The sequence below is a fragment of the Cryptotermes secundus genome, unplaced genomic scaffold (assembly GCF_002891405.2).
Source record: "Cryptotermes secundus unplaced genomic scaffold, Csec_1.0 scaffold376, whole genome shotgun sequence".
Classification (NCBI taxonomy): Eukaryota; Metazoa; Arthropoda; class Insecta; order Blattodea; family Kalotermitidae; genus Cryptotermes; species Cryptotermes secundus.
Genome location: NW_019720708.1, coordinates 16,053 through 40,704, shown reverse-complemented (window position 1 = coordinate 40,704; position 24,652 = coordinate 16,053). Strand labels below are relative to the sequence as shown.

Sequence of the window (24,652 nt, the reverse complement as noted above, 5' to 3'; positions counted from 1 at the left end):
AGCATACCAGTTCAGTTAGGAGTAAGGATAGCAAACACGCGTAGAAAGTGCGATTGAACACAAGGATATTGCCTTAGGAGCACTCCTTGATATAGAGGGAGCTTTCCATAGAACCTCATTTGATATAATCAAACAGGCTGCTGGAAGGCATGGCACAGAGCCTGCAATATGCAGGTGGATCAGTGCTGTGCTAGAAAGCAGAACCATAGCTGCTACATTATCGGGAGAGACCTTGGGGGTGTACGCGTCTAGGGGGTGTCTGCAGGGGGGCCTGCTCTTGCCTCTGCTGTGGAACCTGGTCGTTGACGATCTCCTGTGGGGACTTAATGATGATGGGTATTATTCAGTAGGATATGCTGATGACATTGCAATCCTCTTAAATGGAAAATTCATTTCGATAGTATCAGAGTGTCTTCAAACAGCTCTGTACACAGTCCAATGATGGTGTGAAAGAACAAGCCTTTCCATCAATCCCAATAAGATGGTAATTATACCGTTTACAAGGAAGAGAAATATAAAGGGCCTTAAGGAACCGACCCTCTTCGGTAAGAATATCCAGCTCTCCAGCGATTTCAAGTACCTTAGTCTAGTATTAGACAAGGGACTGACATGGAAAAAGCAGCTGGACAAGGTCATTAACAAAGCCTATAAGGATTTTTGGACATGCAGAAGCATGTTTGGTAAAACTTGGGGACTGCAGCCGCACGTTGTGCTTTGGATATACACTGCAGTTGTATGACCCATAACTACATACGGCACCACAGTATGGTGGCCCAGAGTTAAACTCAAGACAAGCAAGGCAGAACTTAGCAAATTGCGAAGGTTGGCTTGCTTGGGTATCACAGGAGCAATTCAAACATCTCCAACAGCTGCCATAGAGACACTCCTTGGACTCCCCCCACTGCATCTACAGTTGGAGGCAGAGGGCAGAGGCCAGGGCAGGAATCTACCGTCTCCAGTGCAGTGATCAATGGAAACCTAAATCCGATAGTTTCAGACATGCATATATAACTCAGGACATGAAAAAAGAACCCATATTACAAATGGGGTCTGACAAAATGATACCGAGACATGTATATGAAAAACCCTTCACAGTCAGATTTCCTGACAGGGGTGAATGGGAAGACGGGTTTCGGCCCAATAGAAAAGGGGGACTGATCTGGTATAGAGATGGTTCCAAGATAAATAAGGGCACTAGAGCTGGTGTGTTCTGCTATGGCACGAGGTGGACACTTAGTTTCAGCCTCTGGCAGTACACGACAGCATTCCAGGCAGAAGTATATGCCATTAAGGCATGTATTATGGAGAATCTAGATAGGTACTACAGAAATAGGAACATCTACATTCTATCCGACAGCCAAACTGCACTTAAAGTGCTTGACAAACACCAGATCAACTCAAAATTGGTCTGGGAAACGCTCATGGAACTGGCCAAACATAACAGTGCACAACTGATATGCGTGCCATATGAGTGCATGAGGGTATTGCTGGAAATGAAATAGCAGACCAATTGGCCAAGACTGGAGCTGAATATCCATTCATAGGACCTGAACCAGCCTGTGGCATCTCTGTAGGAGTCACCAGAAAGGCAATCGGGGACTGGATAAACATGAAGCACAAGAAATACTGGGGATCCGTGACTGGACTCAGGCAAGCAGAGGGACTCATACAAGGACCCTCTACTAAAAGAGCGAAGGAACTATTGAAGTTAAACAGGAACCAGCTACGATGGGTGGTAGGACTACTTACAGGACACTGTCACCTCAAAGGACACCTCTTCAAACTGGGACTAAGGACACCTCTTCAAACTGGGACTAAGTAATAGTCCAACTTGTGAGAGGTGTCAAGAAGAAAATTAAACAGCCACACATATCCTTTGTGAATGTGAGGCTTTAGCTTATTTAAGATTGCATCACTTGGGTCAATATTTTATGGAACCAAGTGACTATTTCAACGTCCCCACGTACAAAATCCTATGCTTCATTCGAAGCGCAGGATTGTTGAGGTTATAATCAGAAGAGGCATAATAGATCACTGTGGTTGCGGTGCAAGGGCCAAGAAGGCCCACCCCTTATACATTCATTCTTTCATTCAAGGATAGCAAAATCGGTGTAGCAACAGGTTATGGGCTGGATGGACCAGGTTTGATTCCTGACAATGCAGGGTTCTTCTATTCCCACAACATCCAGACTAAGTCCGAGGCCCACCCAACATCACATCAGTGGGTATCAAGGACTCCTTCCCTGGGGGTAAAGTCGGTGGGGCATGAAGCTGACCACCCACCCCCATTTAGTGCTGAGGTCAAGAATGGTGGAGCTATACCTCCACTCCCCCATATGTCTTCATGGCATTAACTCTTTGACTGGCGCGAAGGGTATTTAAATCCCATCCCTGTCCTGGCAATCCCTTTAAACCTTATGTCGCTAAAATGCATGTTGTTACTTTTTCCTAAACAACTTCAACAAAAATTGGTTTTTAAAAACGAAATTTTTAGGAACTAATTAAAATACAATATTTTATGCAATAAATGCTTTTCCACACCTCTTTCTTTGTTTTTCTTCGTGTGATAAACATTGAAACATGAAAGTTTGCAGAGAGCCACACCACAGCCTGCACACATGATACTTGTTTCTTTTCTAACCTTGTGATTAGCACTCACACGACACTTTCTCAGGGCACCATTCTTCTTATTGTTACTGTTAGGAACATGGACCATTTTGTGAATTTTCAAGCCACCCTCTAGACGATTTGCTGGCTCTTTCACTGGTGGTCTTTTCAAGGTCGAGGGCGGAGGCGTGACTGCACTCTAGTCTGACCCAATAGATTCGTCATCCACTTCATTCCTTGACTTTTCTCCCTCTCCACACTGTTTGTTTGGTTCAGTCATTTTTCTACACAGTCCAATATAAAATCTTTGAATCTGTAATTTCTCTTCTTGTATTTTTCGTTTGTTGTGTTCTTTTTGAATAGAATGAAACTATTCAACTGCAAAGACATGTTTTGTCCAAACCATGGGTGTGAAATATGGGCCTAGTGGACAAATATTCTTCAATTTCAGGGCGTTTGTCGATTCCTGTCATGAACACAATTCCTAAGTATGTCCAGATTTCATCTGATGTGACATAATTGTAATTGTGTTTTCGAGAGTGAGGAGCTAACTCATGTGTGTTGAAGTGCTGGTGAGCATAGCGATTGGTTTCAGTTGTGATGTGATTTACCAAGTCGTCATCCAGAAAAAATTTTAATCCATGAAAAGGGATGCATTTTATGTGTTATATCAATTTTGATCCCGAAACTATTAGCAAATGGAAGTATTGGGGGTACAATGTCTCCGTACGTTCATGAGATGGGCGTGTCAGGCACCACACTCGTGGTAGGTAAATGTTCATGATTACTGTCTTGTGGATCATTGCCTATCACTGTATTATTGTCACTATCAACTTCATCCAATTCAGGAATCATTATTTCATCGCCACTATCATCATCAGAAAAAATCTCGTTCACAACATTTTCCAGCTGGTCTGTAGGAACACGAAGACACTTGCTGCAAGAAGCTATAGTGAACTGAATGAATGTGAAATATTTTCTGACCTTTACCTTCTCAGAGGGTTCTGACAGTAATATAGACCCCCACAAAGTTTACAAGGGTTCTTTACAAACATGCACAAAAACTATCATATATATGTCTTTGGTTGATGAGTGCCAAGAGAGCAAAGAAGGGACGAGATTTTCAAAGCGTTAAAACACGCCAACGCCAGGGAACGGCTGGCATCGTCCGGGCGTTAAAACACGCCCGCGCCAGTCAAAGAGTTAAGCTTAGGGACAACTTTACCTTATCTTACCAGTTCCCTTGACGAGTAGCTCTGCCCAAATGAAGGGACTGTATCATGCAGTGGTGTACAAAGTACTGACGACAGAGCATGCTGGCATCTTCCATAACCAAGACCATCCAGAATGGCAATACTTTTATATAAGGACTCATTCTGGAGAAACTGGTATGTGTTTTGGAATTCCTGTAAAGTGTGGATATGACTTACCTAAATTAAATTCAGCCAGCTGCTTTAGTGTATGCTCATTATACCAGATATCATCAATATCCATCTACAGTATATAGTCTCATCACTGAAAGCATTGTTAAACAGTCTACAGAACTAAATTAATTGAAATCCATGCAGTATTTTTTCAGATGAAGGATTTGGGCAGACCCACCAATTCAGTCATGATGTTTTGGGTCCCTCACATTCTCCTGATCTTGATGATGTCAGGACTGAATACAGTATTTTGACACGTAGTCACATTGTACATATTATAAAGTTATGGTTATGTTGGACACAACAGTAATATTACTCTTCTCTTCATAGCCAAACCTGTATCCAACGGTTGGGCTTCAGACACCAGGAGAAGTAGTGGATGCCAACTTTGGACAAGCACCATTTGTATTTGACATAGAAGACATGATGCTTGAACTGAGAGCTCGGACTCAACTTACTATAAATCAGTACCCAGTGCCCGACTACAAAGGCGAGTGGCAAGCCACATTACATAAGTAAGTTGCTGATGTTTATGTACCTTCCTTTGTCCAATTAGTTTAACTAGTTATCTTTACCAAGCAGCTGCTTTAAAAATTGAGATGGAAATTGGAGAATAATATTAAGGTGAATGTTATATATTCACCTTAGAGAAAAATATATGTATTAATTAAAAGTTGTAGTTATTAAGCACACTTTATGTATTTTAACATATTCCATCAAACCATTTTATTATAAGAAAGTTATTTGTATTATAGTACCTATTTAATGTTCACCAAAAGCAGTGTCCAAGCTCATGTTATAATCACATCTTCCAGTGTATGCCTGATTGATATGCTACACACTGTCTGCAATTCCCATGCATATGTGGACAGTAGACAGGCATGATTTGGTGTTCTCATAGCTGAGACTGTGAAGAATGTAATACCATGTAGTTTGGTAGAAGTTCTCTGATCCCAGAGGCATGTACTGCATCCATCTTCAGTTATGAAGAGTAAGCCAAGCAAGAAGCAGGCAGTAAGCAGAGTGCTCTGCTTGCTGAATTATTGAATCATTCATTCTCCCTGCCATATCCTGTAATTGCATACTTGATATATTTTTGTATAACTGTTTATGCCATTTAACAAATGTTATTGTCTTCATAAATTACATAGTGTAATGTAATTTATGCTTTGTTATGATGTTGGATTGGACAAGAACCGGTGTTTTCAACATGGTGTGGCCATTATTGGTATAGCAACTGGCTATGGCTGGATAACTGAGGGGTCAGAGTTTGAGTCCCAGTAGTGTCGAGAATTTTCTCTTCTCATTGTTGTCCAGACTGGTTCTCGGGTCCTCCCAACCTCCTATACAATGGTTACTGGGGGCTCTTTCCCCGGGAGTAAAGCGGCCAGGATGTGAAGGTGACCACTCACCTCCAACTAGTGCCGAGGTCAAGAAAATGTGGATCTGTACATCTGTACATCCACTGTGCCATACGTCATCATGGTGCAGTGCTTAATTAGTTAAGCACAAGGAGAACTTTACCTTTGTGATGTTGGATACATGTTAAGATGTATTCATCTTGCAGGATGGTATCTACTTATCTTGTTCATCATGGGTATTGTGCCACAGCAGAATCCTTTGCCCATGGTACTGGACAGGTCTTTGATGAAGAAATAACATCAATAAAAAATAGGCAAAGTAAGTGGTTACACATGGCTTTTAGTCTGAAGAGTTTAATTCTACAGAATACACATGGTACTGAACAGGAGCCAAAAATAACTGTAAACTGTTAACACACAGATAAGTAACATAGGATTATATGGACCCTATATATCAGGCATGTCCAACGTGTAGATCGCGGGACAATTTTTGGTCGATCTCATAGGCCTATAAGGAAATTATACGTAAAAAGCATGTAAATTCACTTGTAATATAATAGGATTATATTTCGATTTTGAAGGGAAATATGTATTAGTCATTCCTATTTTTCTGTACTGTCAATGTATGTTGCTCTTACAACAAACATCATCTGTCATATTATTTTTACCACTATTTTTGCTTAAAGCGAGGTACGACCATAGGAGTGGGTGGTAGATCACTGGCAGTTTTGACACTAAAAAGTCAATCACAACCTGTTTGAAGTTGGACATGCCTGCTATATATAAATACATTTTTTGTTTTGATGTAGTTTTGTTGATTTTCCTTTCTCCCCCTACCTCCCACCTTGCGAAATGGCAATTACTGCATGAGTTGTTTGTCTCATTCAAAGTTTCCAGAAAATTTCTTTCTTCCTTATTTTATACAACTCCACTTCCACAGCTAGAGTCGGGATAGCGCAGTCAATATAGCGACTAGCTACTGGCAAGACGACCGAGGGGTCGGAGTTTGAGTCCCAATGTGGTCAAGAATTTTCACTTGTCTATGTCGTCCAGACCGGCTGTGGAGTCCACCCAACCTCATATGCATTGGGTACTGGGGGTAATGCTGCTGGGGCATGAAGCTGCCTGCTCACCTCCAACTAGTGCTGAGGTCAAGCAAATGAGGGTCTAGACATCAACTCCCCCCTACACCCTCATGGCGTAGTGCTTGCTTAGTTAAGTACGGGGACAACTTTTTTTTTTTTGCCTTTGCACTTTCACAGCTGCTTGTATTCCATATTGTTGAATGAAAAGATGGTATGAATGGTAAATTTGGAAAAATATGGAAATAAATAGTAATTATTTATTTTAAGCTGCTATCCTAGAATTTGGTTGGAGGAACTGAATAAGGCCACAAAATATCAATCATAATACGCAACTTTCAGGCCAAGAACGGAATGCAGAACCTCGAAACACAAAGCTGGAAAATTAACCAGTCAACTGTAAAATTCACTTTCTTGAAAAGAGGATACAGATATTTTGTTTGTTTTAGTTTTCACCACTACCAGCGGTGATGGTTTTGTAAATTGTGAAATGGGATCAACAACAATTAGTACCATTCAGTCATAATAGCCTTTGACATTTTGTGTGGTAGCTGTAGTGTAATTCTAACAGGGGTTAAGTCTTCATTCTCAGAAATCACAGAATCGTATTTTGTTCTTTTCATTTAAATGAAGCGCTGTTTTTAATTAAAATTTTGGTAAGTGAAACTCATTGTATAGTCTAGTAAATACAGTAATTACAAGCATGCCATTCTGTAGGTCTTTATAGCAATGATATGCAAAGTGTATGGAGGGATAAGAGTGTTTTGTAATATTTATAGGATTGGGCAGACTAATGTCATTTAGAATTTTTTGTTATAAAGGACTAAGTATTTTTATGTATTCACTTTGTTTCTCATACTTGTGTTGTTCTGTTGTTTTAAGAATTGAATGCTTATCATACTTCATGTTCTTGTCGTGCATTGACAAGATGTATGAATTTATATTTGAAATATATGGTACAGTATTTGAATGAAATTTTTCTTTTGTTGACAGGAATCCTGAAATTAGTTTTAGCTGGTCGAATGGGTGAAGCCATTGAGAAAACAAGCAGTCTATATCCAGGATTATTAGAGCACAATCAAAATTTGCTCTTTCTGCTCAAGTGCCGTCAATTTGTAGAAATGGTAAATGGATCAGACTCTGAGGTTTGTCCTCCCCGTTGTCCCAGGGGTCAATGTATCTTCTCTCCTCTACATCCATCATCCTCAAATACACCACCTCACCCTACTAGCCCCATTCCGACCTCAGTAATACAGTCTACTAAGAGTTACGGTAATAATCGGAGCCGAGGACACTCCTCCACCGTCGAGGAGAACAACCTGAACAATGTGGCTATGAATGGGAACAGTGGAGGGACAGGCGAACAGCCTGTGGGGGGATCAGCTGTCATCCGACTTCCACCAGGAATAGGGGAAGAAAGTGATGTGGAAATGGAGCCACAAGATGAAAGGAATGGACATTCATTAGTAAATAAAGCTGTATCTCCTGCCACTAATGGATATCAAAATGGAAGTAGCCATCAGCAAGATAAAGAGGAGCTTGATGATGTAGAAGATATGGGTAAGTGACCTTGTGCAAATGGAGAGGAAATTAAAGCATGACTAGGAGTGTGCTTATGGTATGTGACCTGCACTACTTAAACTAAATTCTTTGGTAGAGGAGTCCGAAAGGTGAAAACTACTGCCATTGGACATAAATCAGTAACTAATCTGTCCACTCTCTTCCCTTGCTTCCTGTCTTCCTCAGATCCAACCCAATGTTGTTCTCACATCACCCTCTTGAACTTCATAGTGGCCACTTTCCAAAGTTTTCCCACCATAGTCTGTATTCTTTTCTTATCTCACCCATATGAGGTAAATAACTTATATATTGTTCTAAAATTTCCCACTTGCATCATCCCTCATAGGTCTAAATATTTCCCTGAGCACTTTTTGAAACACCTTCTTTTATTGCTAGTGGGGTCCCTTGTGCTGCAGCCACTTCTTGCCTATTGTAGCAGCCCCAGATAATAGGTGAGGGTGATTATGGAGCAATTGGTGGAATGGAGATTGGCAGGGGAAACCGAAGTACTTGGAGAAAACCTGCCCCAGTGCCACTTTGTCCACCACAAACCCCCTTGACCAGACCTGGTCACTCATAAACTGTTAAACATATCAACTTGGTTCAAGCGTTAAATTGCTAAGATGTGTCTGAAGTTTTGTCTTACATTAGTATGTTTCGATATGTGCTCCATTTGTTGCTTGGCAGATATCAAGATGGTATCTGATCTTGTGCCAGGTCCACTGAATTGTATCAGGAGTTACTGGTCTGAACCTATCCTGGAGATGCTGGATATCCCAAATCTTTTTACCATCTGGAGGGCCAGAAGATTGGTCTGCCCCTCCTAATTCAGGCAGTGGGGAACTTCTCATTTAAGGCCTTGTGCACAGACTGGCAAAAATGAGGAGGTCCTCCATCCTGCATGAAAATGACCATATTCCCAGTTTCTTTGTCCAAGTCTTCAGTTTGTGGGAACAGATAATTTTCAAGCATATTCTGATAAGTGCCTCCAGTAATGGTGCTCTCCGCAAAAAGAAAGGGCCTACAACATGGTCACAAAGCAACCAACACCAAACATTCGCTTCTGCAGAGCCATGAAAATGCACGTCAATTTTGTTTGGTTGCTCTGATCCCCAAATTCAGCAGTTACGCCGGTTACTGCACCCATTCATATGAAAAGTCGCCTTGTCTGTTAAAAAAATCTGATGTAGAAAAGTTTCGTTGTCGTCAGTTTTGTTCAGCATTAAATTGGAAAAATCATAACATTTGAGGCAGTTGTCTGGTTTGATATCATGCTTCAGCTGACTCTTGCAGGCATAAAGGCATAAACACTTGTGAATGACGTTTTGCATGGTAGTTTTTGGAATCCCTAATTCTAAACTCCCATGAGTGATTGACTTTTTAGGACTTCTTACACAGGACTGTCTAATGTGCTCCACATTCTCTTCCGATGTTCTTGGTCAACCTGAAGATTCTGTTTCACAACACTTCCTGTTTATTTGAACTGTTTCAACCAGCAATTCATAACCTTATCACCTTGTACTTTTTCTCCTCTATGTAACCTTCGCCACTTACATTGCACTGTTACAATAGATTTCAATTCTGCATGCCACAATACAAACTCAGCCTTCTGTTGCATGGTTCACATTTTGCCTGAAACTGACTCGCACTGGGAGGGAAAACTAGTGGGGCTTAGGAAGTCTGACAGTCGGCTTCGTGCACAAGTTGTATCAATTTATCAGTCAACGAAAGCTTCTCAACATCGCTTGCTACCCACCATCAGCTGAGCATACCCAAAACTTATGTTCTTTCTTTCAAAACTTGAATAATTTTGATATGTTTGATAGTTTTTGAGTGAGAAGTTTTTATAGTCCTTGCATTCTTTTTCAGTGACTCTGTATATATGGGTATTGGATAATAGATTATAAATGTGCTTTCAAATTTTGGGTGGAACCTGTATTTCAGAGTGAAAAATATCAGCATTGCAGTCAAATTTTTACAATTTATTCTTCTAAGTATGGACAACATAGAAAGAGGCTTGTTAAAATAGTTCATGGTATTCTTTACTTTCATCATTCACTATAAAGAACAGGTAGTATGAAGTTGTTTCTGTGCACCACACATTGAAGGTGTATAAGGGAATGAAAGTAAAGCTCTAGAATTGTGCCCCTACCAGGAATCGAACTTCACATGCCTGCTCCATATCTACTCTTGTTACTATCTTGAGTGTTAGGCTCCCTAAAGACAGTGTGGGAGGTATAAAATATGGGCTAAAGAATTTGCTCGCGGCTCAGAGACACTTTCCTCAGTTGCAGCTGGCAGGTACTGGGATAGTGCCTCAAATTAGGCCATGATGTCATCATTCAGAATCCTTTCCAACTCATTATTCACAAACTTTGCTATATGGTCAGAGCTATTGGATACAGCAGGATCAGGACTGCAGTATTATGTGTTGCAGAAGTGGATCCCCCATCAGCGCGCCGTCAGTTATGTGGTGGCAGTAAGCCGGCTGTGGAGCGGATGTTGGAGTTTGGTCGTGAACTGTACAACATGAGCCTACATCTCAGGCAAGAGCAGGGAAAGAGTGAAAACAACAAAAAAATGCTTCAGGTACATAAAATTTGGTTGCAATACATTCCCCATTAACAATTTTATACTGAATTATAATGCATTGAATGGCAGAATGACCGCAATGATCGTGAATGATACCGGGTAGAAAGGGAACAAATTATGTCCTTTCTTAAGGCATCACTGTAGAAGATCCCTCAAGGGTCTAAGGAAAATACCACATACTGGCTATGTGGTCTTCAAAATAGGTGATACAACATAGTGACATTCGATATATTTAGTGTTGTGATTGCATTTGTGTAATTCATTATGTGCATATTTAATGAATAAACATAAATAGGTTTCAAATATTCTTGGTTTTATTGCATTTGGTAAAGATGTGTGGAATTGATAACAGAATTCTAGAGCTTTCTTTTCATTGCAAAGGAAAGTTCATAATCACTATCAGTTCATAAATTGTTGATTGGATTTAGGAAGAGAATATAAATTGTTAGCATGCCAGAAAGTATTTTTCTTCATGGTGAAATCCTGAAAGTAAGTTTTTGTGCTCAGAAACCAAATTCACACCACATTCACTGCACAGTAGAAACTGAATACCTGCTTTTTATTCTGGAGGTATTGGGTTCATGTGTCAAGCCATATTTCATCTCATGGTTTCAAATTGCAGACACATTTAAAAGTTCTGTTGTCTCTCATCCATGGATCTGGCTGTTTAGCAGTAAATGGACTTGCATGTCAAAGATCTTGAATTTGGGACCAGTCAGGTCCAATACACTTACCTTTCCCTGCTCTAAACTATGATGAAGATAAAACTTTTTTAATGTGAGAAATACCAGGCACTGTCATTGTCTACAAGCTGTTATCCAGTCCTAGCTAGGCTTCTTCTGTACAAGTTGTCATCGTCATCGTCGTCGTCGTTGTCGTCGTCATCATCATCATCATCATCATCATCATCATCATCATCATCATCACCACCATCACCACCATCATCATCATTGTTGTCATCATGACTTGGGATATGATTTACCTCATTGGTCTCACCACCTCAGAAATGGACTTCATTATTCCCATGGGAGGAAGGGGCTAGAAAGTTTGAATAGACCATACCTCAACACATTGTCTACAGTTTCATTTATTTACTTCTCCTGATATACAATTTATTGTCCTTTAAAAGCAGTTATTTTGTCATTTAATATGTATAATTCTTACCAAATGCGCTCATTTTCTGATATATGGCAGAGTATAGTCTGCTACTGATAACAGGAGTGAAGTCTCTAAAGTTGTTATTCCAGTATGATGTATTGTAAACAAATAAGAATAGACACTGTAGTAGGGAGTGAAATAATTGTGATGCTTATGGTATCAGATATTGTATTTAAAGAAACTTGGAAACAGAGTAAATTAATCAACTTTCAAAGGATAAATGGCACAGCAATAATCATCTTGAAAAATTAAACCTCTTGAGGACACTCATAACTGTGGAAGACAACAGCAAAATGTTTTTATCGTATGGATCAGAAGTTTGGAGAGTAACTGGAAATTACAAAATAAGGCTTGGAGCTACTGAATCATGTTTTATGAGATCAGTAATGGAAGTTTCACTCTGAGAGAAAGAAGTGAAAGTAGTAGAGATTACAAATGTTACATCATACAGCCATTTTTGACTAACTTTGAGTTAGTGGAATGTGGTGTAAACAGTTGTTTGGACTACATGACTACATGGTGAAAACTGTATTCCTGAAAGAGCTTTGAAGTAGTCCATGGAGGAAGGAAAGTTGCAAGACCTATAAAGATACAAATTGATCAAAGGAAATTTCTGATTGAGCAGGCTGTTGCCATATATTGAATATAGGAATGTATTTCATTGTTGGCAATTGGGTAGTTTCAGAGCCCCCACCCCACCACTCAGGAAGCCATTCCAGTGTCTAAATCTGCTCTCAATAACATTCCCTTTATCCAACAACAGAAATTAGATACACTATATATGTGCCAGCATCTTTATAATATGTATGTATCATTCCCTGAGTCTTTCTACAGATGCTTGAGCATCCACCTGGTTCTGAGAGGTCATATTCATCCCCGAATGTCCCTTGTAATAAGGGGCAAGCAATCAGATTTTAAGTGAGGGGCTTTAACTAGTAAATGGTGTTACTAAAGAAATGTTTGCTATTCCTGCTCAGTATTTTACTTATATATGTTTGAAAGAAAATACATTACTGAAAACTGTACTGTTATTAATGTATTTACTATTATAAAAATTGTTTCCCAAGAGGTTCCTGAAGTAAGACAAAATATAATGTGTATAAATTATGCATGTGTGAGAATGACTTTTTCAGTTTGAGACAGATCAAGACAAGAATTTGAAAGATTTCATGAACTGAGGCAAGAACTAGAATTTCCTATAGTAGAGCAATTTTTTTTCATTATATTAACACTAGCCACTTTTCACATTCCATTTAAATGTACTCCAGTATTTACCTGAAAAGAAGGTGATTCCAAATGTAAGACAACCCAGCACTAGAAAACATGTCTGCACAGGTTAAGTAATTTTATGAATTAATTTTGTACACTTTGTACAATCATGCAAAAGAAAATAAATATTAGAAAATGTTTTATACCTAAGATTTATTGAGTTCATTTCCTGTGTTAAGTTATTGGCCCAACATGCTTATGGAGAAGGCCACAAAATATGGTGGAATGAAGCGAAAGTCTTGCAGATTGGACCAAACACCGCATACATGTCTGATGGACCATGCAATCAGTCAACCCAGCATGAATATCTGTCCCATCTGGACTCCATTATCACAGCATAAGTCAAAAGCTACAACTCCACCCAACACAGATTGAATGGGAAAATTTGTGTTTTTTGTTTTGGTACCATATGGAAAATTTGTCTCTCCAGTGATGACTTCTCTTCTGATAGTTCTCTAGTGCAAGGTCTCATACATGTGGAATTTTTAATATTTTAATGTCTTGTCTTAGCTCTTGCAAATGGTTTGTGCTGTGCTTATCTTGTATACCCTATCTGGTGTTGGTACAGGTGTCTGGAGATAGGGACTAGCTCTGTTGATTGGGCCCAACTTAGTAGGTTTTACCTGCAGACGGAAACAGAATCCAGTCTCTGAAATGTTGTGTTTTTAGATACAGGATGGTGTTTTAGATGAAAATAGGATGATGGATAATGTCCAGAAACGTAATATTTGTATTATTGGCTTTTATTGTGCTTCACAAGTCTTCACTGTTTCATTTCAGTTGTCTGTCTCAGCTGCGTTGTTGTCACAATTCCCATCTTCTCTCTCATATTCACTGGCAACATTCCCAACCTCTTTGTCCTCCCTTGCATCCATTTCATAAGCTATGCAGCGCTTTTTAAACCCTGTGACTATCACTTCCAAAGAGATCCATTGCCACATGTCCTGATCTACTGCCACAGCATTCTACACAGGGCTCCTTCATTGTCCCAGTTTGTGTCAGAACATGGGTCCCTGCCAAGAGCCATTTGGAATACAGTCATTTCAAATAATCTTTAAAAGTCTTATCTTTGTGAGGTTATTCCTCCAGGTATGAACATAAGGTCAGTATTCATTGTATGAATCACAGACATGACAAATTCGGTATCACATTTGGTGGTAGCTATTTGCTGTCTGTATGTCAGCATTACAGTCACATGCATCTTTTCATTACCTCATGTTTCTATTACTACATATCTTCAGCTTGCATCATTGATGGTGTAATTGGATGGCATATCACTGGCATTTCAACAAAATTGCATCAGTGAAGTAACTTCACACAAATTGAAGTTCCATAAAGATAACCTATTACTTCACATTATTTGTACACACCCCTCTATACAGAACAAATTTCTCTCATTCATTGGTAATGACAACAAAACTGACATTCACTTCTGTCTTTGAATCCCTTCAAATGATAGTATTTGTGTTGACGTAGAATTGGAATTAATTTCCTGTGTGTGTTGTTTCCACTTTCAGATGTATGCCTCAGGATTTTGTTGATACTTCACTCTTTGTTTGTCTCTTTATCTGTCTGTCTGTGTGGCTTCTCCCCACCAGCTCCCCATGCCTGGCATTGATGTTTCTAAGAAACCCTCAGCAGGAAAGCATAATGGAAGTCAGCACAGAACAGTAATCAGCATTGTAGTGTAATGGTATTGCAACATAGTGTGATACATAGCTGATATTTTGTATCACATCATAGGCATTTTGTCATTGCTGTCACATTCCATAGTTTTAATAGAGCTACTTTCATGTTTTACTTGTTGGCATACTTTAACAGCTGAAGGATGCTCACCTGTTTGGGTGACTGCTGTCAAATATCACTTGATGCAAGTTGAAGTAGTTCACTTATTGTATAACAGGTATGATATTTGCATGTCTAGAGTGTTTGTTATAGATCTGAACCATTCAGTTTGAAACTATTAACCACTTTTATGTAGGCTTTCCAAGTTGATTAAATCAATGTAATATATGACATAGCTGTTCTCCATAGTACACCACATCTGGCTAATTTTTGTGTTGTAGGTGTGACTTGCTTTAAGATTGTGGTCTTCTCAACTATGACAGTGTAGTTTCATAAGTGGTTATCAGCGTTCAAGAGGAACTTGCTGCCACCTTCTTCAGGGTAGAAGTGAGCCAAGTTTGGATGTGTGTTGAAAGTTGTCTCTTTCACAGCTGTCCATGAAAAGTGCTCTTTCTCAAGGCCTTCATTGAAATTTGTCACCATTATGACCTCTTGTATGTTCCCTGTTTCCAGTCTTTTACCCATGTACATCCCAGTGTGGCTCACTTCCACCCTAAAATTCAAAGTGGCAGGTTCCTTGAAAACACTGGTAATGACGCACAAAACTACAGAGTGTCATACCTAAAGGCCACAGTCCTGATTTTCACTGCCATGAAAACCTCAGATCTCATCTGTGATTTGCTAGGTTGGTACATTTTTTACCACAGGATGCCTTTAGCCTACTAGCATACTCAAACCCTTGGAGCAGCCCTGTTGGTTGGCAGCTGGATCCTGTTCAGAGGGAGACTGTGTGTGCTGTTCTCAATTCTGCCATTCTAGGTAACAGTTTTACTGTAACTGTACATTAATAAGCGAGTAAAAGTTGTGCTGGGTATTTGCAACACAAACTTAATTTAACTTGATATTTGATAGTTTGTTGCTTATACTGCTCATAATGTGGTTAAACTGTACTGTAGAGTACAAAGTCCAGACAGAGCCGAGCTGCTTCTGATAATGTGGCAGCAGTGGACTCTGCCCCCGTTCAGGGACTACCCTGGATTGTTTCTGTGCCCGCGTCACTGATTCAACTTAGTTATTCATTGCTGTAAGAAAATGATGTAGATTTACCATATTTTATAAGATGTGCCAGAATTTGCCACCTTCTGCCTCCAAAAATGCCTCACAGCATGTAAATACATTTTGCAATGCGCAGTGAAGTGTGAAATGAATAATTCACCATGCACTCACAGTACACCACTCTCCTGCTTTCTGCTGTGTAATGTAACTTATTGAATGCCACAAGGATTTTCTTAGCTACATATTTTGAGTACTGATCTCCAACCATCCATGAATACCTGAAACTCTTCAAGGAGACCTTTCACACACTACTGTATCTAACTAACTATGTGCATTGACTGCACAAATGACTACTCATCATTGTATCAATCAGAAAATATGTAATAATGCAAATACTATATGAATATGAAGTGAAGAAAATCCTCATTCCATTTCCTAAGTGCAATTACACATTGGAAAAGTAGGGATGTGGTGTGCTGTAAATGTAGTTCAGAACTTGAGAATGTGTTACAAAAGTGATTTAAAAGCTGCAAGGCATGCCCAGAGGCAGAAAAGGGTCAGTTCCAGTAGTTCTTATAAATTGTGATAAATTTCTGTCTCCATTTTACGGAAGTCAATAATGATGTTCTCTGTAAGTATATAGAATGTTAATATTGCAGTCATAAAGACCCCCACTCCCTGCACTTTTCCCTCTACGTTCATGCGGTAAACTACTGCCACACTGGTGCAAGAAGCACATATCCATCTCAGTAGCAGACCGGAGTGTTTGGTCATAACAGGTGTATAGTTAATAGTCTGCTTTCCTCAGTTTATAAGGAAGACAGGCTTGTGATATCATCATGCATGTGTTTGTGTCCTCGTATCCAGTGATTTCCAAAGCGGTTGACATATTCATGAAACTGTGTGAACTCCATCCCACTTGAAGCCTCACCAGAATAGTGGCCATGCAAATTTTGAGCTGGTAATAACATTAGTGTGATTTACTGTAAGCTCCAGATATTTTGTGTGGTGTTAGGTCATGGAAAAATATTGTCGCGTATCGGGCGTATATCGCGACAAATAACTTCTTGATGTATTTGATGTAGCGAATTTTATTTCGCATTCGCACTTACAATCACCCAAATTACAAATTACTGCTATCTGCAGTATCACAATTAGTACACTCCAAATGCCAGAATACAACTGACTAGTTACTGGCTAACTCGGCGGTAGCTCCAGGACTCACTGACTGACTCAGTACAACTGACTGTGAATAGCCTTCGCTGCTCCCTATGTAGCCTCGATCGGACAATACGGCCACGTAATAGGCACCCTTGTTGCTAGCCACGCTGTCCGGAGTTGTTGACGGCTGCCTAGTAACCGCGATATCCCTTGGTGACGTCACCGCGGGGAGAGTGGTGGGGTGATGACTCGCCTATTACGCAAGCGCTATGCTACCGCTACGTGAAGCTGGGGAGGTAGGGGTCAACATGTCACACTGCTCCCTCCTTAAGGCTGTTCGTCCCGAATAGCCTAACGGTGCATCCCCGTTCCTTTCCCTCGGTGGCTGTTCTTGCAGCATCTTCTTTGTTTCGGCTACTCTTCTTGCAGCGACTATTCTTCGTCCGTTACATCCGCTCCCCTCTTTAGACAAAGCTCGTCTTCGAGCGGTTTCCTTTCAGCTCGCCAGAAGATCACATTCATCCATCGCTTTCTCACATGGCACATTCACTCTCAATGGGGAGGCCGGTTCTTCTATTTTACCGGCTCCTCTTCCGTGCCTGCTTCTTTTTTCGTTTTGGAGGGGGTCGACCCCTCCACAGTGTCCAATCCTTGCCGTGTCGTAGGCAGACAGAAAATCCGGCTACTCGCTTGGCGATCTGTAGTCCTGCAGTTTTTCTCATGTCTGCTTCCTTCACATATCGCGGCTGTCCGCCGCCTAGGTCCTTCACTTTATTTCTTCGTTGTAGTTGCTGTCTCAGGCCTCGGTTCCTGATGCAAGTGTTGCGTTCCGGGCCTTTACACATTCTCTTCCCGAACGTCCGTTTCTTGGTGATTTCCGGTGCGACCTTATTCTTGATTTGTCCCATACGCCTGTGTCCTACACAGCGTGTAATCTTTATTCCGGTGGCGGTCACTTCTTTCCGCTGGCATCCGAAGGTTCCCAGGGGAATATCCTTCTTGAAGGCAATTCTCCAACGTCGTGCCACTGTCGCGCGACGGGATGTCTTCCTGCAGGGGGCAGCCAACTTCATCCGGGGTCCACAGTTTTCCCGTGTCGAATTCTTTATATTTCGTCGATGTCGGTCCCTGCGCCTTTTCTTCTTCGGTTCTCCGACCGGCATTACTTCGGCGTCTTGTATGGGTACCTCTAGTAGTTCTGCCGCCTCAGGTTTCCTGTGCACTGAAGCCGGCTCTTCTTCTTCTGGACGTGCCTCCATTCCTTGGCAGGCCGTCGTCACTCCGACCGGTATCACTATCGGGACCTCTTCTCGTTGTGCCGCCGCAGGTTTCGCGTCCACTGGGCAGGCCACCGTCTCTTTTTGGGTAATCGGCATCAATTCATCTGCAGGTTCACTGACCGGTATCACTGCGACGTCGTCTACAGGGACCTCTTCTTGTTGTTCCGCCTCAGGTTTCTTGTCCACTGGGGCCGGCTTTTCTTCTAATAGATGTGCCTCCAACTCTTGGCAGGCAATCGTCTTTACGTCTCTTTCGGGTTTAAATGCGTACACCATCTCCATGTGGCTGGTGCCCATTATTTTTCGCATCGCTTCCGTCCGTGCTTGGATAGCTCTTGTTTCTGTTCGAGTGGCTTCCATCCTTTCTTGGATAGCTCTTGTTTCTTCTCTGGTGGCTTCCGTTTCTGCGACCAGCTCTTCTCGCATGGCGGCCATCTTCCCTCGCCAGGCTTTCCACCTGTCGTCAGCCCTTTTCTCGGCAGCTTCTCTCTGGGCCCTCAGTTCCTTCCGCAGGAGTTCCAACAGTTGCTCTGTTTCCATTTTGTAGCAGTAAAATAGTCGAAACAGTCGTAAGTTAAATTCTTCGAGGCGTGTTTAAGCTCGTAAAAATTCTGACACCAAATTGTCACGTGTCTTGAGTTCGAATCTCGTCGGTCACGTGTGTAAGTTCTAATCCCGTCGTCACGTGTGTAAGTTCAAATCCCGTTTGTCATGTGTATAAGTTCAAATCCCGCTTCTGACACCAGTGTAACGTGTTTGCGTTACTGGTCCCACTTCTGACACCAGTTGTCGCGTATCGGGCTTATATCGCGACAAATAACTTCACGCCGTATTTTGTATAGCGAATTTTATTTCACATTCGCACTTACAATCACCCAAATTACAAATTACTGCTATCTGCAGTATCACAGTTAGTACACTCCAAATGCCAGAATACAACTGACTAGTTACTGGCTAACTCGGCGGTAGCTCCAGGACTCACTGACTGACTCAGTACAACTGACTGTGAATAGCCTTCGCTGCTCCCTATGTAGCCTCGATCGGACAATACGGCCACGTAATAGGCACCCTTGTTGCTAGCCACGCTGTCCGGAGTTGTTGACGGCTGCCTAGTAACCGTGATATCCCTTGGTGACGTCACCGCGGGAGAGTGGTGGGGTGATGACTCGCCTATTACGCAAGCGCTACGCTACCGCTACGTGCAGCTGGGGAGGTAGGGGTCAACATGTCACAATATGTACTTTCTGTTAATTTTTTTGGGGGGGGGATGTAAAACAACATGGCAGTCATGTGATATCTATGTATATTTGGCAGTAACTGATGAACCATAGAGAAATGATGTATGAAGGTAGAGCATAAATATACTACAAATTTGCATGCATTGGAATGTCCATTTAAGGTTTCTCTTGGGACCAATGGATTTGAGCACCAAACTGAGAAAGATGTTAAATGGAGGTCATTTAACACTGAGAATATTCACTTGGAATCCTGGAAATTGAATGTAGAATGAAGGAAAACCTTAAATTGAGATACACCAAATGCAAGTTCCACTATAGATTTTAGATCAGAAACATATTAAGACTTAGTTCTTCCCAGAAATTCTTCTGTCTTTTAGGAAGTACGTATGTTCAGTCTGACATATATACTTTGTATGGACTAATGTATGAAACACTGTTTGATGGAAGATTCCAGCGCACTGATTGGTTTCGCAGCTTGATGTGCTTTGATGGATGTACTTTGGCATTAATATTGAATTAATTTTCAAGAAGTTATGTAATATAGTGCTGTCACACCAATTTTAATTATCTGATTTTAAAATAATTTAATGTTGCAAGACAGTTTATAAATCAAAAAGTATGTGGCAAGAGGTATGACATGTCTGTGATCGTTAACCCTCGGAATTTAGAAGACTGAGTTAATAATCCGAATTCATGTCACTGAGTGAACATACTTTGATTTTAGAAGAACAGGAGCATTCAGGACACTATCCGTGTTTTTCAAGTGTATTGTGCCTTACTTCTCACTCTGTATGAAGCCAAATTTGAATTTAGGGTGGTGATTGGCCTTTCAGATGTAGGGGTAAGAAAATCACTCACGTTTTAATACAAGTTCTGTTATTTCCCGATATGAATTACAGTTGAATAGGTCTCAGGGTTATCTTCATTTTAACTGTTCCAGCTTGGTGTGAGATTCAGACCTAGCTCTGGCTGTCAGACTGTACTTCCTAATTTTTGCTACATTCCCTGCAACCCAAATATGAACCTCTGACTTGGAAGCAGTTAGAAATGTCGCAGTCATTCCATGCTAGTCTGGCATGGGATTGAGCTATTTGGGTACAACACTGTAATAACATACAAAGAAGTATGCACATATAGAGTTAATGGCCACTTTCCATTGCTAATGCACACATTTTCAAAGTGTGAATTCAAGATCTCCCGTGACTTCAAAAGTGAAGTCAGAGCAGGGTGTGGCATGAACTGCATAGATACAGAGATGCAGAAAGAAAATAGGATATGTTTGTAGGAACTGAAATTGCAAATATACTGAAACATATAAAGCAAATAACCTTAAATTGGAGTATACCTATATAACAAGCAGTATTTATAAATAAATAAGTGCACTTTGTAGTATACTTACCATGACTTATAAGATTTGTTGTGTGTTGCACAGAATCTAGCAACTTGCCACGCCGGCCACCACTGGAGGTGGCCTTGGCTCATGCTCAGGAGCTTGTGAGGTTGATGTCACGATCAGGACTGGGCTCATGTGCCTTTGCCAGTGTTGATGACCTCCTGCAGCACTGACTGGCATGCGGAGAGAAGGGCTTGTATCAGCACTCTTGCTTTCCTTTGAATCTTATTACATCAACAAAAGATCTCGTTATTTATTGCCTCAGACAAGAGCTCAGTGTCCAAATGAAGAGTGGATCTGCACATAGCATTGGTGATAGGAGTACACACAGATGGAAGCATATTGTTACGATATTTGTACAGGACTCTGCCTTGCACAGGCTCTGAGGTATTGAGTTACATACCGTTTGTTCTGAAAGTGTGAGATTTTTAATTATAATCAGTCCAGTGCATTGCTATGTAGAGTTTGTTAGGAAGTGAGATACCCTTATTCAGTGTGTGATAATATTGCTGAGTAGAGACCAGGAACAGTAACATGGGTGAGTCTAAAATTAACAAAGTGTGTGAAACTCCCAGATATAATTATGGGTGTTATCTAGATAATTGTGTGGCTATGAATGATCTGTTTAGAACATTTGTATTGTGTATGTACTTTATTGTAAACTTACTACTGGGCTCTGAGCCCTCCTGTTTCATTGAAAGTTTAGGTGTCCAATTCTACCTTAGGTGGTATTTTACTTGCATCAGTAGGTTGCAAAGAAAGAGGCATTGTTTTACCGCAGTGGTTGCAGAAGGTGGAAAGGATTTTATTTTCGAGCAGTGCTGTGTTCTGTACTACCATTTCTTAACAGTGGCATAGAAGTTTCCTTTGTTTGTGTTAATTTAAGTAAACAGCTGTTATATGTTTGATACAAAGGAATAAAATTAGCATTTTAGCTCTTTGAGACTTTTATTAATAATAAACACATTTTATTAGATAGTGACATAACTAATTTGAGAGACTTGGTGAAGATAAAATTAAAGGATGATGGGAATATCAGAGCAAGAATAAGTTCATTCACAAACTGTGATTACGTAGAAGTGGTAAAACTGACCTTTCCTACCAACCTTTAATTTTGTATTGTTCATTGCTAGTTGTGTGGTACTCAGGACTTAATTAGAAGGCATTAATATTGACATGGATCATACTGATGTGAAGTGTGTTCAACTTTTGCTTGTTGATTGGTTAAGACAGCAATATTTGTAAGTTTTCAGGATCTCAAAGTAAATATGACAGGAAACACAATATCATTTTTAAGATCCAGATATGAAATGTTCCTTGCAATAAATCCTTCCCTCTAAGAAGTACATGCATGTGAATTATCTTATATCATGAAAGAGTGAGATAAATTGCACAGAAGCACACACCTGCTTGTATGTGTTTGTTCTAACTATTTTTGGTTCTGTGCAGGGAGTGGTTACGATTATGAACCAGATGACATTTGAAGATGCCATGCCCTAGCCAGAGAATATGTCATGTACATTTGAAGATTACTATTACTAGGGCAGATTGCAAATATATTGAAGTATGTTTGAGTTATGATGTATAAAGATTTCCAAAGATGGACTTAAAACACGAATAATACAAAATCTAATAAATAGTTATGATCCACAGTCTAATCATTTACAGCAGTAGTAAAATGTCAGTTTCTCCAAAGTATCTTGTACTGTTTCCCAAAGATTGCTTTACAGTTTATTTCAGATGCAGATATCAGTAATTTGCTTAAATTTTAAATATTAAATTTTACAAATAGTAGTGACATAAAAATACAAACTAACTTGCTTTCACATTAAGAATCTTACCTTAAAACACTTAAACATTTATAGTTCAAGTGTATATTTACATTACATGAGGAGGAAAATAGAACAAACTTTCTGGAGTAATGGCCCATTGCAAATCATAGAAGAAAGCAGATGTTTTGTTCACACTGTGAACTCCATCTCTTGGCTGTGTAACAGTAAATTTGTAACTGCATTGGCTGTGCAGCACCAGATGGTAGGACGATTGTAACTGATGAATTTGAAAGAATGTAAAAGGAAGTCAGTATGTCCTGTATTACAGCACTCCCCCATACCTGAGAAAACATGAGGCAGGATAGCCAGTCTGTGGACAAAGAATTGAAACTGAGACCTCATAGATATGAAATAGGACTGTTAACTACTCTGCCATAACTTTCGGTGAGAATTACTGGGTTTTCAGACTTTTTATTGCATATTTTCCTGTTATCTCACTTCAATATAGCCTGGTCTCAGGTATATAAATGAATCTGACATGGGCTGTCCAGTGATTGAGATTAGCTCTTTCTAAGGGACCCAACAGAGTAGGTGTCTCCCCCCTCACCTGGGGATGTAAACACATACAGTTTCAGAAACATTGCGTTTTCTAATTTTTAGAATGCCGGATGATGGGCGAAGTCCAAAAACCCAGTAATTCTGAGTGTTATATATCATCATCATCAGAACCCTTTAGAATCATCTATCATGTTTTGGAGTGCGCTTACCATTCTCTTTTCCATAATTTACCTTAAAGTGCATTCTGCAGAACTTATACAGCCAGAGTGTGAATTGTTTTGTGGCACCTATTGTAACACACGTCTGCTCATGTGTCATGCAGTCACAGTATGTACATCATTGTGATTTACTCTTATCCTCCAAATTTAAAGTACCCTAACTTGGGATGTGATGAATAAGTTATACTGAAATTAGGTATTTTAAAATACACAAATGCATTATTCACTAACTGAAGAATGGACGTGAAATAGAGATTTTCAGATGTATGTATCTGCAGTAAGTTTGTGCTGCCAGAGTTTTTTATAATAAATTTTATTACTTATTTTTTTCTCTCTTTCTAAATCCAAATTAATGTCTTAATTGCTCCCTAGAACATACTTGGCTGTTTACCTATTAAATGGACTGCATACCCATGTTCACCTGTTAACTGGGCCATGTGTTCCATTTCACAGGTTATGTAAATAATTTTGAAATTTGTTGTTTTCCATCATGTTTTAGGATTTTCTAATCTGATTTCTAAGCTTTCTTGATTCCTTATTCAGTTGATGAATATCAGATAGTTTGTGTATTTGGCACTTCAAAATTAAAATCAGAAAACATACCTAATGTTGTGTGGTGAAATACAGATGAGCACGTTAACAATGATAAGAGTGTTGTTTAATTTTAATTTGTGTTTAAAAAATTAAGATCATGGCAGTTCATTTCAACCAGTCAAGTGATGTATGGTTATTACTCCACCTTGCACAGTTTTAAATTGTATATGATCTTGTTCGTAAATTCAGAATTTTAGGCTTTTCTTACAGTTGAGAATTTTGCACATTTGTATGGTTCTTGGTGCAGAACACATGAAAGAAATACACAGTGAGAAGGTTGCAATCTTCATCCATCCATCCACATGGTTCATCTCAGAAAGTACGGAATGGATATTAATTAAATTGGTATTAGTCATCTGCACTAAGAGGCATCAATGAAATTTAGTTTTAATGTGCAGTGCTTCATCATAACTGCTATGTTATAAGCAGCCGCTGTCTATCTTTAATACGTGTGCTGTATTAAAGATAGGCAGCGGCACACACACAGAGAGCCTACACAGAACAATACCTGAACAGCGATAAAACAAGAAGTGGCCGCTGCAGC

The 24,652-nt window shown here is 40.1% G+C and overlaps 1 protein-coding gene across 3 annotated transcripts in view; it reads left to right on the top strand.

The window, feature by feature from the left end:
- Positions 1-21,940, top strand: part of LOC111871622 (ran-binding protein 9) — a 67,080-nt gene extending 45,140 nt beyond the window's left edge. For 2 of the 3 annotated variants that reach the window (XM_023864854.1, XM_023864868.1), the window contains exons 4-9: positions 4,362-4,546; positions 5,599-5,711; positions 7,468-8,034; positions 10,472-10,623; positions 15,546-15,657; positions 21,006-21,940. In XM_023864854.1, the coding sequence (XP_023720622.1) occupies positions 4,362-4,546; positions 5,599-5,711; positions 7,468-8,034; positions 10,472-10,623; positions 15,546-15,657; positions 21,006-21,139 (1,263 nt within the window). In that variant the 3' untranslated portion in view covers positions 21,140-21,940. Of the gene's footprint in view, positions 1-4,361; positions 4,547-5,598; positions 5,712-7,467; positions 8,035-10,471; positions 10,624-15,523; positions 15,658-21,005 lie in introns of those variants that run through there. The other variant, XM_023864861.1, reaches the window with a different exon arrangement.
- Positions 21,941-24,652: the final 2,712 nt, after the last annotated feature.